The sequence below is a fragment of the Eptesicus fuscus genome, chromosome 1 (genome assembly GCF_027574615.1).
Source record: "Eptesicus fuscus isolate TK198812 chromosome 1, DD_ASM_mEF_20220401, whole genome shotgun sequence".
NCBI lineage: Eukaryota > Metazoa > Chordata > Mammalia > Chiroptera > Vespertilionidae > Eptesicus > Eptesicus fuscus.
Window position 1 is genome coordinate 119,098,179 of NC_072473.1, and position 14,780 is coordinate 119,112,958.

General features: G+C 42.3%; 1 protein-coding gene across 4 annotated transcripts in view; it reads right to left on the reverse strand.

Moving 5' to 3' along the window:
• Window positions 1–14,780, reverse strand: part of XIAP (X-linked inhibitor of apoptosis) — a 53,124-nt gene that overhangs the window by 4,866 nt on the left and 33,478 nt on the right. For all 4 annotated transcript variants that reach the window (XM_054709355.1, XM_054709386.1, XM_054709309.1 and 1 more), the window contains one exon: window positions 6,101–6,301. In XM_054709355.1, coding sequence (XP_054565330.1) covers window positions 6,101–6,301 — 201 coding nt within the window. The remainder of the gene's footprint in view (window positions 1–6,100; window positions 6,302–14,780) is intronic.

The following is a 14,780-nucleotide window of genomic DNA, read 5'->3' on the forward strand; positions in this document are numbered from 1 at the left end:
CTGGGAGGGGGTAGTGGAAAGTAGAGGAATGACATTTAACATGACCAGCAATTGCCAGGCAGAGAAGCAAGGGTTACACAAAAGAAGTAGTGTATAGAAAGGGCATGGCTCCCGGCCCACGTGGCTCAGTGGTTGAGTGTTGACCTATGAACCAGGAGGTCACGGTTCTCCTCTCTCGTCATTGATGTTTCTATCTCTTTCTCTCTCTCAGAGATCAACAAAACTATATATATATGAAAGGGCATGGCTTATTCCAGAAATGGAGGGATGGATTTGAGGGGCACTTCTGAAGTGGGACAAATAGGATTTGATGACTGCCTAGAGGTGAGGGATGAGGAAGAAAGAAGAAATATAGTTGATTTCAAGACTTCTCGTGTGGCTGACAAGAGGACAGTGATGCCAATAGGAAATATAAAAGAAAGTACAGGTTTGGGATTTTCAAGATATTTTTGAGGTGTCTGTAGGGCATCTATATAAAATGTCTAGTAGGCCAATGGGGAGTCAAATCTTGAGGTCAAAAGTCAGCATTAGTCCCGGGTCCGGGTGAGGCCGCGCGCCCCTGGGTCTGGGAGAGGCCACGCGCCCCTGGGTCCGGGTGAGGCCGTGTGCCCCTGGATCCGGGTGAGGCTGGGTCCCGGGTCCGGGTGAGGCCGCGCGCACCTGGGTCTGGGTGAGGCCACGTGCCCCTGGGTCTGGGTGAAGCCGTGCCTCTGGGTCTGGCCGAGACCAAACCAGAGAGAGTCGGACCTGCCTTACCACCATTTGTCCACCATCCAGAGCTGAAAAGTCAGTGCCGACATGTACACATAAGGAACTGGTGGGCATTGAAATTGGGTCTCAAAAGAACTGTTGGTCCAGAAAGAAACTCACTACAGACTGATTCATTTGCCTGAGAGCATAACTATTATTGCTCGTCTCACATTCAGTTCTTATAAGTATATTTCTAGTGACACATGATCTCGCTCATCTAGGGGAAATGATGAACAACATAGACTGATGAACAAGAACAGAACCAGAAACAAGGGGGCATCGATCGGACTATCAGGCCTCAGAGGGAGAGTAGGAGAGGGTGGGGGAGGGGGGAGAGATCAACCAAAGGACTTGTGTGCATGCATACGAGCCTAACCAATGGTTAAGATCAACAGGGGGTTGGGGCATCCGTGGGGAGGGGTGTGGGATGGGAATGGGGGGATGAGGACAAATATGTGACAACTTAATCAATAAAGAAATTTAAATAAATAAATAAATAAAATAAAATAAAATAAAAAATAAAAAAAAGAAGCCAGATAAGAATACATACTCTGGGGGGTAGTAATACATACTGTGTGTGTGTGTGGGGGGGGGAAATAAGGACACATATGTAATAGCTTAATCAATAAAGAAATTTTAAAAAAGAAAAAAAAAGTCAGCATTAGAGATAGAAGTTTGGGTGTCATCAGCATATGGGTGGTATTGAAGTTTTTGCTTAATTCAGCCTTTCCCAAACCAGGTTTTGCAAAATATTAACACATATGCCACAAAAAATGTGTTTTGTGGTCTTATATAACTACAATTAACAATAGCAGCAGTTAACAATAATACAGCAGTTATTACCATGTGCTAGGCACTATCCCAAATGTTATTACATACTTTAACAATCTTTGTAATCACTGTATACCATGGTTTCCAAATCTGGTTTCATGAGAATCACTGGAAGCATTTGTAACAATAGATTTCTAGGCTCCATTCACTGAATCTAAAATTTTTTGGGTTGAGCCTACTGGCATTTGGAAACCAATGCTATCAAGTTCAGAGAAGTATAATATAGTTTTTGTCCACTTTTAGAAATTCATAATGCATTTCCCTACCTAACTACAGAGTTCCTTTTTCATGTTTAACAATAGTGGGGAACACTATTATGAAAACAAGTTTTGGAAATTGTGGTTTAATTTTATTCAACAGATACTGAACACTTAATTAGGTTCTAGACACTAGAGATACAACAATTATATATATAGACCTTGGGCCCCCGATCATTCACAGACAAGTAAGGAACCCAAGTAAGCATGAAATTATAGTACAGTGTGATGATAAAAGTAGTTACAATGTGTTATGAAGAACATAGGAAGGATGGGTACATGTTTGAACACATAAAGAGAAGGCCTCCTGGAGGAAAGTATACTTAAACTGAGTCCTAAAGGATGAGTAGGAATAAACTGGGGAGAGGGAGAGTCCTTGGGGGACAGGGGCAGAGGAAGAAGGGTGTTCTAGGTAGAAGAATGACATAAGTAGGCTCCAAGGAAGAGACAGAACAGGGCCTACAAGTCCACAGGTAAGGCTTGGGAATAGAATTTGAAGAGGAAATAGCAAGAAATAAGGCTAAAGAAGGTTAGGAGGAGCCTGATTATGAAATATTTGGCAACCCATGTAAAGGAGTTTGAACTTGATCCTCAGGGCCCTGGGAGCCAGTGAAGGTTTTAACTTGGAGAGAGATATGTTGAGATTTATGCTTCAAAAAGGTTTCCCTAGAGGTGTAAGAAAGGATTATTTAATCTACTTTTTCTTCAAAGACAACTATCTGAGCATAATCAAAACTATAGGCTCAAACATAGGGTAATTTTAAAAAACTACATTTTTATTCATTTCAGAGAGGAAGGGAGAGGGAAAGATAGAAACAACAACGATGAGAGAGAATAATTTGACTGTCTGCCTCCCACACATCCCCTCCTGGGTATTGAACCCACAATCTTAGCATGTGCCCTGACCTAAAATCTAATTGTGACCTCCTGGTTCATAAGTCAATGCTTAACCACTGAGCACCACCGGCCGGGAGGAAGTAAAGGACTTTATATCATACTATGTAATTATTTTTATTTTTTAAAATCTTAAAAAAAATTTTTTTATTGATTTCAGAGAGAGGAAGGGAGAAGAGAGAGATAGAAACATCAATGATGAGAGAGAATCATTGATCGGCAGCCCCCTGCATGCCCCTACTGGGGATCAAGCCTGAGACCCTTCAGGCCTCGGGCCGATGCTCTATCCACTGAGCCAAACCAGCTAGGGCTGATGTTATTTTTAGAATACTACTTACTGGGGCTTTTTCTGTCACACAGCCACTGGGATAAAAGCTAGTATTTTACCTAGGAGTTCTCAGTAAGCAACAGTTACACTGTAGTTTTCTAAAAAAACTTCTAGCCGAAACCGGTTTGGCTCAGTGGATAGAGCGTCGGCCTGCGGACTGGAGAGTCCCAGGTTCGATTCTGGTCAAGGGCATATACCTTGGTTGTGGGCACATCCCCAGTAGGGGGTGTGCAGGAGGCAGCTGATCGATGTTTCTCTCTCATTGATGTTTCTGACTCTCTATCCCTCTCTCTTCCTCTCTGTGGAAAATCAATAAAATATATTAAAAAACCAACAAAAAACAAAACAAAAACTTCTACCTGTTTTACTTCAATTAGGCCCACCCCTGCTATTTTGTATAGAATTAAAAAACTCATTTTTAAATGACGGAAAACATTAATGAGAGAGAAACATCATTGATTGGCTGCCTCCTGCACGCCCCCTGCAGCTGATCGAGCCTGCAACCCAGACATGTTCCCTGACCAGGAATTGAACAAGAAACCTCTTGGTTCATGGGTCGACACTCAATCACTGAGTCACACTGGCCAGGCTAGAATGAAAACATTTTTAGTGCCAGTTTTTCTTCATCAGCCTTTGGAAGGAGAAATAAGCAGCAACCCTAGCATGAGAAGATAGCGGGTATCAATTACCTGCCTCTCAGTTTAGTGAGACTAAGGAGAGGTCAACCAATAAATTGCAACCCCTGCCCCTAAGAGCTTCCATTGCTTAGACCTTCCTTCCCTCACCATTCTAGCTTGTAGTCTCTGTGATAATAAGAACCCATTGACTCTCTTCCTATTGAACCTATAAAATCCTTCTGTTGCAGACAACTTGAGGCATAAAAACTAACACCTTACTCTCAAACTTAAATAGCTTGAGTTGTGGTTGAGATACAGAGAAAAACGACACAATCACTTGTATTTCTACTGCAGTAGAAAGATAACAAAGTAAATTATTTATTTTACCATGGCTAAGGCAAGTAGAGCTATTACATATTTTAAATAAATGCAACTTTAGGAAAAGAGTCTTAGGCTTTCTGCTGGATCTTTTACATCAACTGATGTAATTTAAAAAATCATTAATGTTATACTGTTTTATGACTCCTAATTCTTTGAGTAATGTTTCAAAGACATCTGAAATGACTTAAAGATCACAAGGATCTTTAACATAAAAAATTAAGTAAATATTTAGGTTTATTTAGTACTACAAAATTCTCGTCTTTTGGGAGAAGTGGTCAAGAGCTTAGAGAACAATCCTATATAAAAGCCTAATATGCAAATTGACCGAACCACCAGTGGAACAATTGGTCGCTATGATGTGCACTGACCACCAGGGGGCAGATGCTTAACGCATGAGCTGCCTCCAGCCCACAGGCCCCAGGCCGGCCAAGGTGGGTGCCAGCGAGACCCCCCCCCCCATCGCGCCATAGATCGGCCCTGATTGCCGGCCAGGCCTAGGGACCCTACCCATGCACAAATTTCGTGCGCCTGGCCTCTAGTAATTATAATAAATGCATTTAGTCTGATACCTTTTCTTTAACATTCAGTGCTGCTGGCAAGCACCAGAGTAGCTGTCATTCTTAAAGGAGGAACCTGCATTTTTTTAATCTTTTTTTTTTCCCTGAAAGGAGTTATATGCTTCTCTTCTACATTATTTAATACACTTTCTATATATGATGCACGGTATTAACCCTTTGCACTCGCTTGCTTTTTCTCGATTCCTGCTACTGATGCTAACCGTGTCGAGTCACACTCGACATCCGAGTACAAAAGGTTAAGGTGCCATTCATTCAAGCTCTATTTAGTAATATGACCCCTTTATATGTTTATCTCATATGAAAAGTTGCAGAACACTCTAAATCCAGTTTCAACTATATAAACTTATTCTACACACAATGATAAAAGTTAGCCTTTGTTGTTCGTTATCTAAAATAGAGCATAGCCTGGCCAGTGTGGCTCTTTGGTTGAGTGTCGACCTATGAACCAGGAGGTCACGGTTGGATTCCCAGTCAGGGCACATGCCCAGGTTATGGGCTCGATCCCCAATGTGGGGTGTGCAGGAGGTAGCTAATCAATGATTCCCATCATTGATGTTTCCATCTTTCTCTCCCTCTCCCTTCCTCTTCTCTCTGATATCAATAAAAATATGTTAAAGAGGAAAATATATAATAAAGAGGAATAGAAACCAGAGTATTCTCTCTCAGCCATGTGAGGACACAGAGAAAAGGCAGCCATTTGTAAGCTTGGAAAAAGTCCTCATCAGGAACCATATCTGCCTGCACCTAGACCTTGGACTTCCCAGCCTCCAGAACTGTGAGAAATGTCTATTGACTGCCTATGGTATTCTGTTATATCAATCCAAGCAGACTAACACATAGTATTAAGGTTAATTATAAAAAAAATCCTTATCTGTTAGATACTTATTGAAGTATTTATAGGTGAATGATATATAGGATGTCTGCGATTTACTTTGAAATACTATAGCAAAAACACCCAAACAAACAACAAAACAAACAAACAAAAAACCACACTGGGGGAAGTAATGAAAACAAAATTGGAAAAGTGTTGGAAATTACTGAAGCTGGTTGATGGGTACATCAGGGTTCATTATACTGTTCTCTCTGCTTTTGAGTGTGTTTGACATTTAAAAAAATATATTTATTGCTTTCAGAGAGGAAGGAAGAGGGAGAGAAATATCAATGACAGAGAATCATTGATTGGCTGCCTCCTATATACCCCACACTGGGGATTGAGCCTGAAACTGGGGCATGTGCCTTGACCGAGAATCAAACAGTGGCCTCCTGGTTCATAGGTTGATGCTTAACCACTGAGCCACATCGGCAGGGCTCCTTGACATTGCTCATAATAAAAAGTAAAAAAATTGTTTATTCTAAGGGGGATGTGGGAGGAGGGAAATGAATGGGTCACAAAACCATATAAAATACTACCCATAATGAAGTACTATTAGGTGTAACTTGTTTTTTAAAACTAATCAAGCATACCTTTCTGCAATGAAGTCTGACTTGATTCATGTTGTGTACTGTCTTTCTGAGCGCTCACTAAATCTGCAACCAGAACTTCCAGTGATTTATAGTTGCTCCCAGATGTCTGAATTTTTTCCTCCATTTTTTTCTTAATGTCTCTGAAACTGAATCCCATTCGTATAGCTTCATGTATCATAGGACTTTGAAAGATGTTATCATCTGAAATGAAAATTGGTGAGCAAAAAGAACTGAGTTTAAACAATTATTTTCATTAATAGAACTCAACACAAAGTATAGTTAAAAAGAAAAATTTAAGGAAGAAAAAAATACCAAAAACAAACCAGCAAACCCAAACTACTCTGAGATGTTTAGGCACTGATGGATCACTTTCAGAATTTTACAATAACTGAAAATGCAGTGAGTATTTTGGATCACTGTGAAGTGAGATTAGGTTGTTTAAAAGACTTGATGAGCCCTAACAGGTTTGGCTCAGTGGATGGAGCGTCGGCCTGTAGACTGAAGCGTCCCAGGTTCGATTCCGGTCAAGGGCATGTACCTTGGTTGCGGCACATCCCCAGTGGGGGTGTGCAGGAGACAGCTGATCGATGTTTCTAACTCTCTATCCCTCTCCCTTCCTCTCTGTAAAGTCAATAAATATATTTTAAAAATAAAGACTTGATAAAATAGTGCAAGATAAAGTAAAACAGGTAAGGGCTAAGTGCTTAAAAAAATCTGAACATTTTCGAAATCAGATGTACGCATTGAGAACTAAGTTAAGGCACTTAAAGAACGAATGTCTTTATTGTGTCCCTAGCAATTATTTTGAAAAAATAATGGGAAACAGGGGGAAGTCTGTGACCTTGAAAGTATGAGTTTCCTATTTCTCAGACTTAGTTTCTATAGCTAAAGGGGGTGAACTAGGTAAAAACTAGGAAGCAAATAGAAACTCACTTTAACAGTACTCAGAATAGGAATACCGGTTATGTAAGAAAGTGCTAAAGAGAATATTAATACCCTCTGATTCATCAATTCCACTCTGGGTTATTAAAAATAATGCACATATCTACCAAAGACATACAAAAGAATATTCATAGCAACATTATTTATAATAGTCCCAAACTGGAAACAACTCAAATATCCATCATCAGGTGAGAATGGCTAAGTACACTGTGGTATATTCAAATACCACACAGCAAAAAAGGACAAACTACTGCCAAAGGCAACATGGATGAATCTCACAGACAGGAATAAAACATCATCTTAATGATGAACCAAAAACAAGCGATTACATAGCATATGATTACATTTATAAGAGGTTCTAAATTTAATCTATGGTAATAAAAGTCAGTATATAACTTGGGGGTGGATACTGATTGGGACATAAAGGGGTTTGATTGAAAGAAACATTACATGGTAAGTAACAAAAGGTATTTTCTAGGTAGGAAAGTAACTTAACATTTGTGTTTGATAAAAATTCTGTCAGGAGGCTATAATGGAAATAAAAGAACAGTTAGGAGACTACTACAATAGCCTGGATAAAAAATAAGGGCAGGATCCAGGGCAGAACCAGTAGATTTTAGACAATATTAAAAAGGTATAATTTATGAGACCCAGTGATTAATTAAATGTAGAGAGATTAAGGAAAACAAAGAGCTTAAAATGACTCAAATTACAAAGCGACTCTGTGAATTGTGATACTATTAACTAACACAGGGAGGGAATAGAGCAGGGCTAAATTTGTCTGAGTGGTTTTCAGAGATGCTGACTTTAAACTGCTCTTGAGATTTCTAAGTGTAGATGTCCAGATCAGCTGGACACTACTCTTTCCTGATTCTACTAACTCTTGACTATTTTCCCCCAGTTTGCTTTGCTGGCCCCTTCTGCCCACCTGATTAGATATTGATGATTCCCTTCCACTGTCTCATTGACCCTCCTCCCTTTTTTACAATGTCTCTGGATACTCTCCCTACTACCACAATTTTACCCTCATTTTTATGAGTTCCAGGTTTTAATATTCACCAAGTTGAATATTCTACAGGTACCTGAAGCTCATCTTGCTGAAAACCAAAAGCAAGGACAAGAGGATATCCACATGAAAAAGAATTAAATGTATCACGACTTCATATTATATATAAAAATTAACTCAAAATGGATCAAAGACCTGAATGTAAGAGATAAAACCAAAAAACTCTTAGAAAGCAAAAGCAACAAAAAACTCAGATCACCCTAGCCAGTTTTGCTCAGTGGATAGAGCATCGGCCTGTGGACCGAAGGGTCCCAGGTTAATTCTGGTCAAGGGCATTTACCTCAGTTGCAGGCTCCTCCCCGAACCAGACCCTAGTTGGGGCGTGTGCAGGAGGCAACCAATCAATGTGTTTCTCCCACATCAATATTTTTCTCTGTCTTTCCCTCTCTTCCACTCTCTAAATATCAATGGAAAAATATCCTTGGGTGAGGATTAAAAAAACACAAAACAAAACCCAAAAACAGATAAATTGGACTTCATCAAAATCAGAAACGTGTTTGCTTTAAAGGACACCAACAACAATGAAAAGACAATCTACAGAAAAGGAGAAAATATTTGCAAAACATATATCTGATAAGGAACTTATATATAAAAAGAACTAGAATATATCAAGAACTCTTGAAACCAAGATGGCGGCATAGGTAAACACCTAAACTGCTGCCTCGCACAACAATTTCTTTTTTTTTTTTTTTTTTTTTTTTTTTTTTAAATATATTTTATTGATTTTTCACAGAGAGGAAGGGAGAGGGATAGAGAGTTAGAAACATCGATGAGAGAGAAACATCGATCAGCTGCCTCCTGCACACCCCCTACTGGGGATGTGCCCGCAACCAAGGTACATGCCCTTGACCGGAATCGAACCTGGGACCCTTGAGTCCGCAGGCCGACGCTCTATCCACTGAGCCAAACCGGCCAGGGCTTGCACAACAATTTCAAAACTACAACTAAAAGACAAAACGGACATTATCCAGAACCACAGGAAAGCTGGCTGAGTGGAAATTCTACAACTAGAAGGAAAGAGAAAAGCACACTGAGACTCACAGGAGCTGCGGAAGGCAGAGGTACAGAGGTGCGCGCGGAGAAGGCTGGCAACTGAGTACTCGGCTGGCTTTCTCAATCGGGAGGGAGACAAAAGCTCCTGACTGCTCTGAACTCCAGTTCCAGGCGAGACTCTGGGGACCCAGACTCATGCGGGGAGAAACTGGACTGTATGGCAGCGGGTGAAACTCGAGGGCGGCGTTATCTCAGAGGTGCTTGCAGCAATTACCGCAAGACACAGAGACCCAGGGGACTCTTAAGGCAGGACTGACAGGAAGCCATTGCTGTCTGCTCCGCCCTGAGACTCTGCCCCATCCAAGCTGAGCGCAGAGGCTTTTGCATATGAATGGCCTGGTCCTTTGAATTCTAAACTTACCTAACAAACTGCAGCTGAGTCAGTGAGACCCAGAACATCCAAAAGAAGGCGCAAGGCCCTACAGCAGCTTGCACTGCTTCACAGCTGGGCCTCATCTGGGCACCTCCAAACCCCAAACAAAGAAGAGGAATCTGCAGATCTCTCCATAGCTCCTGATGGGTGGCCTCAGGCAGAGGCTAAATTAGCACCTCCTTGGAGATCCAAGAGCCAGTGTACCCAGGGGTTAGAGTGAGACCATCCAGATTACAACTCCTCAGATCCATAAGGTACACACTCAGGGGGCAGATTCAGTGAGCACCAAAGCCCCACTGAAACAAGTCTTGCCTCAAAAGGGTGTCTCCAGCACAGAAGTTCTCCCATCGTAGACACAGCTGATCCTCACAGCCAACTCGTATGAAGGTCAATTCCTCCCAGTGAGACCAACAACAATCAAGGCTTAACTACAACAAGACTGTGCACACAGCCCACAAAGGGGTGCACCAAGAGTGTCCACCTCAGGTAACTGGGGAGGCTGAGCCACTGGGCCCTATAGGACACCTAGCACACAAAGCCACTCTATCAACTCAGGGAAGCAGCCAAAATTCGGAAAAGAAACAGGTCACAAATGAAAGAAATGGAGGAAAGCAAACAACTGGATATAAAGTTCAAAACCACGGTTATAAGGTTTTTCAAGAATTTTCTAGAAAAGGCCAATAAATTTAGTGAGACCCTCGAGGATATGAAAAAGGACCAACTAGAAATTAAGCATACACTGACTGAAATAAAAAAATAATATACAGAGATCCAGCAGCAGACTAGAGGATCACAAGAATCAAGTCAAAGATTTGAAATACAATGAAGCAAAAAACACCCAACCGGAAAAGCAAAAAGAATCCAAAAAGTTGAAGATAGTGTAAGAAGCCTCTGGGACAACTTCAAGCGTACCAACATCCGAATTATGGGGGTACCAGAAGAAGAGAGAGAGCAAGACACTGAAAACCTATTTGAAGAAATAATGACTGAAAACTTCCCCCACCTGCTGAAAGAAATAGACTTACAAGTCCAGGAAGCGCACAGAACCCCAAACAAAAGGAATCCAAAGAGGACCACACCAAGACACATCATAATTAAAATGCCAAGAGCAAAAGACAAAGAGAGAATATTAAAAGCAGCAAGAGAAAAACAGTTAATTACCTACAAAGGAGTACCCATACGATTGTCAGCTGATTTCTCAACAGAAACTATGCAGGCCAGATGGGAGTGGCAAGAAATATTCAAAGTAATAAATAGCAAGAACCTACAACCAAGATTACTCTACCCAGCAAAGGTATCATTCAGAATTGAAGGTCAGATAAAGAGCTTCACAGATAAGAAAAAGCTAAAGGAGTTCATCACCACCAAACCAGTATTATATGAAATGCTGAAAGGTGCCCTAACCGGGTTGGCTCAGTGGATAGGGCGTTGGCCTGCGGACTGAAAGGTCCCGGGTTTGATTCCGGTCAAGGGCATGTACGCTGGTTGCGGGCACATCCCCAGTAGGGGGTGTCCAGGAGGCAGCTGATCGATGTTTCTCTCTCATCGATGTTTCTAACTCTCTATCCCTCTCCCTTCCTCTCTGTAAAAATCAATAAAAAAATATTTAAAAACAAACAAACAAAAAAGGAATGCTGAAAGGTGTTCTTTAAGAGGAAGAAAAAGGTAAAGATAAAAACTATGAACAACAAATTCATATCTATCAACAAGTGAATCTAAAAATCAAGTGAATAAAAAATGTGATGAACAGAAAAATCTGGTGAATATAATAGAATCAGGGGCATAGAAAGGGAGTGGACTGACAATCCTCGGGGGGAAAGAGGTGTGGGGAGTGCGAGAAGAGACTGGAAAAAAATCGTACACCTATGGATGAGGACAGTGGGGCGGGGGGGGGGGGGGCGGGTAAGGGCAGATGGTGGGGTGGGAACCAGGTGGAGGGGAGCTATAGGAGGAAAAAGAGGAACAACTGTAATAATCTGAACAATAAAGATTTATTTAAAAAAAAGAACTCTTACAATCCTATCCAATAAAGACGGAATATGCAAATTGACCATCGCACCGCCACAAAGATGGTGGTGCCCATCAGCCCTGCCGGAGATTACTATGGCAAGTGGACTGAGAAAGTTTTCAGTAAGTGTGAGAAGCAAGGGTGAGAAGCAAGCCTTGGTGGGATTGAGGGAGAGCCTGCAGTCTCAGGGCCGCTGCCGCCTGGGGAGGCCCGCAGAGTTCGGTTCTGAAACCACAGGGACCCATTCCAGCACGGGCTGGGGAGGAAGCACTGCTGCCACCTGCCTAGCACCAGGTCCCTGGTTAAGGAAGTGGGTCAAAGTCGCAGCCACGGGGCCTGGTGGAGCTGTCTCACTCTGGACCATTGTGGCTGAGCTCTGGCGGGGGCAGCGAGCGCTTCCAGGATCACTGTCTGTCCCCAGGATCACTTTTTGCCCCCAGACTGCCTGCAGACACTGATGTAGTGGGTGTGGGTTGAACATTTTAATGAAAATGGGACGCCTGTGCCCCAGGACCTTGTTAGGAGGCACCGGTGCTCAGGAGGGGCTTGAAGCAGAGAGCCCCGGTTGCCGGGTTGACAGCAGGACAGACCGGAGGTGCCTCCAGTTGCTGTCACCCGCCCAGCGCTAGACCGCGGGCCCTCACTCCAGAGCTCAGCCATAGGAGGCGTTGGCCCTGGCATGTTTTTCCTGTTATCTGGCTGGAAGTACAGGAGCCAGTTGAATTAGAGTCATGATTGTAATTTAATTTTTCCAAATTCAGAGCTATTTTCTTTCCAAATACATCAGGGACCAGGAAACGTTCAAAGAACTGGGGAACCATTCCCAAATCAGGAAGGGAAGTCACAGGGTGTATACTATTGCTATGAATACAGTATTTCCTACTACTTACAACATATACAATGTAATGTATTAAATGCCTTCCTATCGCATGAAGTACGTATTCTCATAGAGTAATACTGGTAGATATGTTATACTTATGGCGATATGTCATATCCTATCTATACTAATAAAAGGGCAATATGCTAATTAGACTGGAGACCTTCCGGACAAAGCCATGGTGGCGGGACCGAGGCAGAGGTGGTTGGGGTGATCAGGCCAGGAGGGAAGGGCAGTTGGGGGTGATCAGGCTGGCGGGGGCTGGGGGAAAGGCAGTTGGGGGCAAGCAGGCTGGCGACAGGAGGGGCAGTTGGGGGCGAGCAGGCCGGCAACGGGGGGCAGTTTGGGGTGAGAAGGCCAGTGCGGGGGGCAGTTGGCGTGAGCAGGTCGGCAGGCAGAGTAGTTAGGGGCAATCAGGAAGGCTGGCAGGTGAGTGGTTAGGAGCCAGCGGTCCCGGATTGTGAGAGGGATGTCTGACCCCTATGGATTTGGACCTAAACCAGCAGTCAGACATCCCCTGAGGGGTCCCAGATTGGAGAGGGTGCAGGCCAGGCTGAGGGACCCCCCCGCTCTCCTGTGCACGAATTTCATGCACCGGGCCACTAGTTAAATAATAAGAACACAAATAACCCAACTAAAAACTGTCAAAGGAGATGAACAGACATTTTTTCCAAAGACATACAAATGGCCAATTAGCACATGAAAATTGCCCAACATCATTAGCAAACAGGAAAATACAAATCAAAACCTTGATAAGGGCCTGGCCAGTGTGGTTCAGTGGTTGAGTGTTTACCCATGCACCAAGAGATCGTTGGTTGATTCCTGGTCAGGGAACATGCCCTAGTTGTGGGCTTGACCCCCTGTAGGGGTGTGCAATAGGCAGCCGATCTATGTTTCTCTCTCTCTCTCTCTCTCTCTCTCTCTCTCTCTCTCTCTCTCTCCCAATCCCTTCCTCTCTCTAAAATCAATAAAAACATTTTTAAAAGTTCCCCCCTAAAAAACCCATGATGATACACTTCACACCTACTAGGATGGTTGTAATAAAAAGACAAAGAATAACAAGTGTTAACAAGGATGTGGAGAAACAAACTGGAACCCTCATACACTGGTGGTGGGAATGTGAAATGGTGCAGCCACTTTGAACACTGGCAGTTTACCGAAAATGTTAAACATAAGCGTTACCATATGACCTACCAACTCTATCCCTAAATATATACCCAAGAGAATTAAAAACATGTCCACAAAAAAACTTGTACATAAATGTTCATAGCAGTATCAGCTATGTCTACCAAGTGACAAATGAATAAATAAGATGTATTGTCCATACAAAATCAGTTTTCCACCACAATAAACACACATATATGAATACAACCTGAGTGAATCTTGAGGCCATTATAATTCCATTTAATATGAAATGTCCAGAATAGGCAAATTTAAAGAGACAGAAGTAGATTAGTGGTTGTTTGGGGCTGGGGTGTGGGGGGCAGCAAGGGGAAGTGATTGCTAATGGGTATGGGGTTTATTGTGATGTTCTGTAATTAAATAGTAGTGATGGTTGCACAACCTTGTAAATACACTAAAAACCACCAAAATACATACTTTAAAATGGTGAATATTTTAAAATAAATTCATCTCAATTTAAAAACATTAATCCGAAACCAAAACACCAATCTCATCCTAATATATAAAAACCCTGGGTCTATCACATCCACAATGACCGGATGCTCAACCAACTGGAAATCAGTCCTGTAGTCAGCCCTCGGTTGCCGTGGCGACCCAGCACTGACTGCAAGGCGCCTCAGCCAAGGCGACTCAGCACTGACTGCTGAGGGGGCTGCGATCAGGCCCTGACAGAGGCTGGGAGAGAAAAGCAGGGTCTGATCGCAGCCCCTGTAGCAGTCAGTGCTGGGCCCATATGGCAGAACTCAGTCCTGCAGTCACTGGGCCTCTAGTTAATCATAACAAGAATAGTATGCATTGTAAGGATGATTATCAAGAAATGTTATAGAATGTTTGTTTCTGGATAATTTAAAAAATATAGGCTGGAATGAATGATTTCTTAAACTGTATTATTTATTCCCATTACAAAACCCACATTAAAGTGGATCTCTTTATAAATATAAATATTCTCTTGCCTTGAAATCCTTAAGATACTAAACAGGCGATGCTATGAGTATAGGGAGTGGGGAATCACCAGACATCTTCTAAATTAAACTTTCTACTATATTTGAAACATGATGCCTCAGTTGAGAATGAGATCTGTAGTGTGATGTAGAATTCAGAATACCTTGCTTACACCCCTAGTTCCACTAATGATTTATAATGTAACTGTGGACAGGTCACTTAACCTTTCTGACTCTT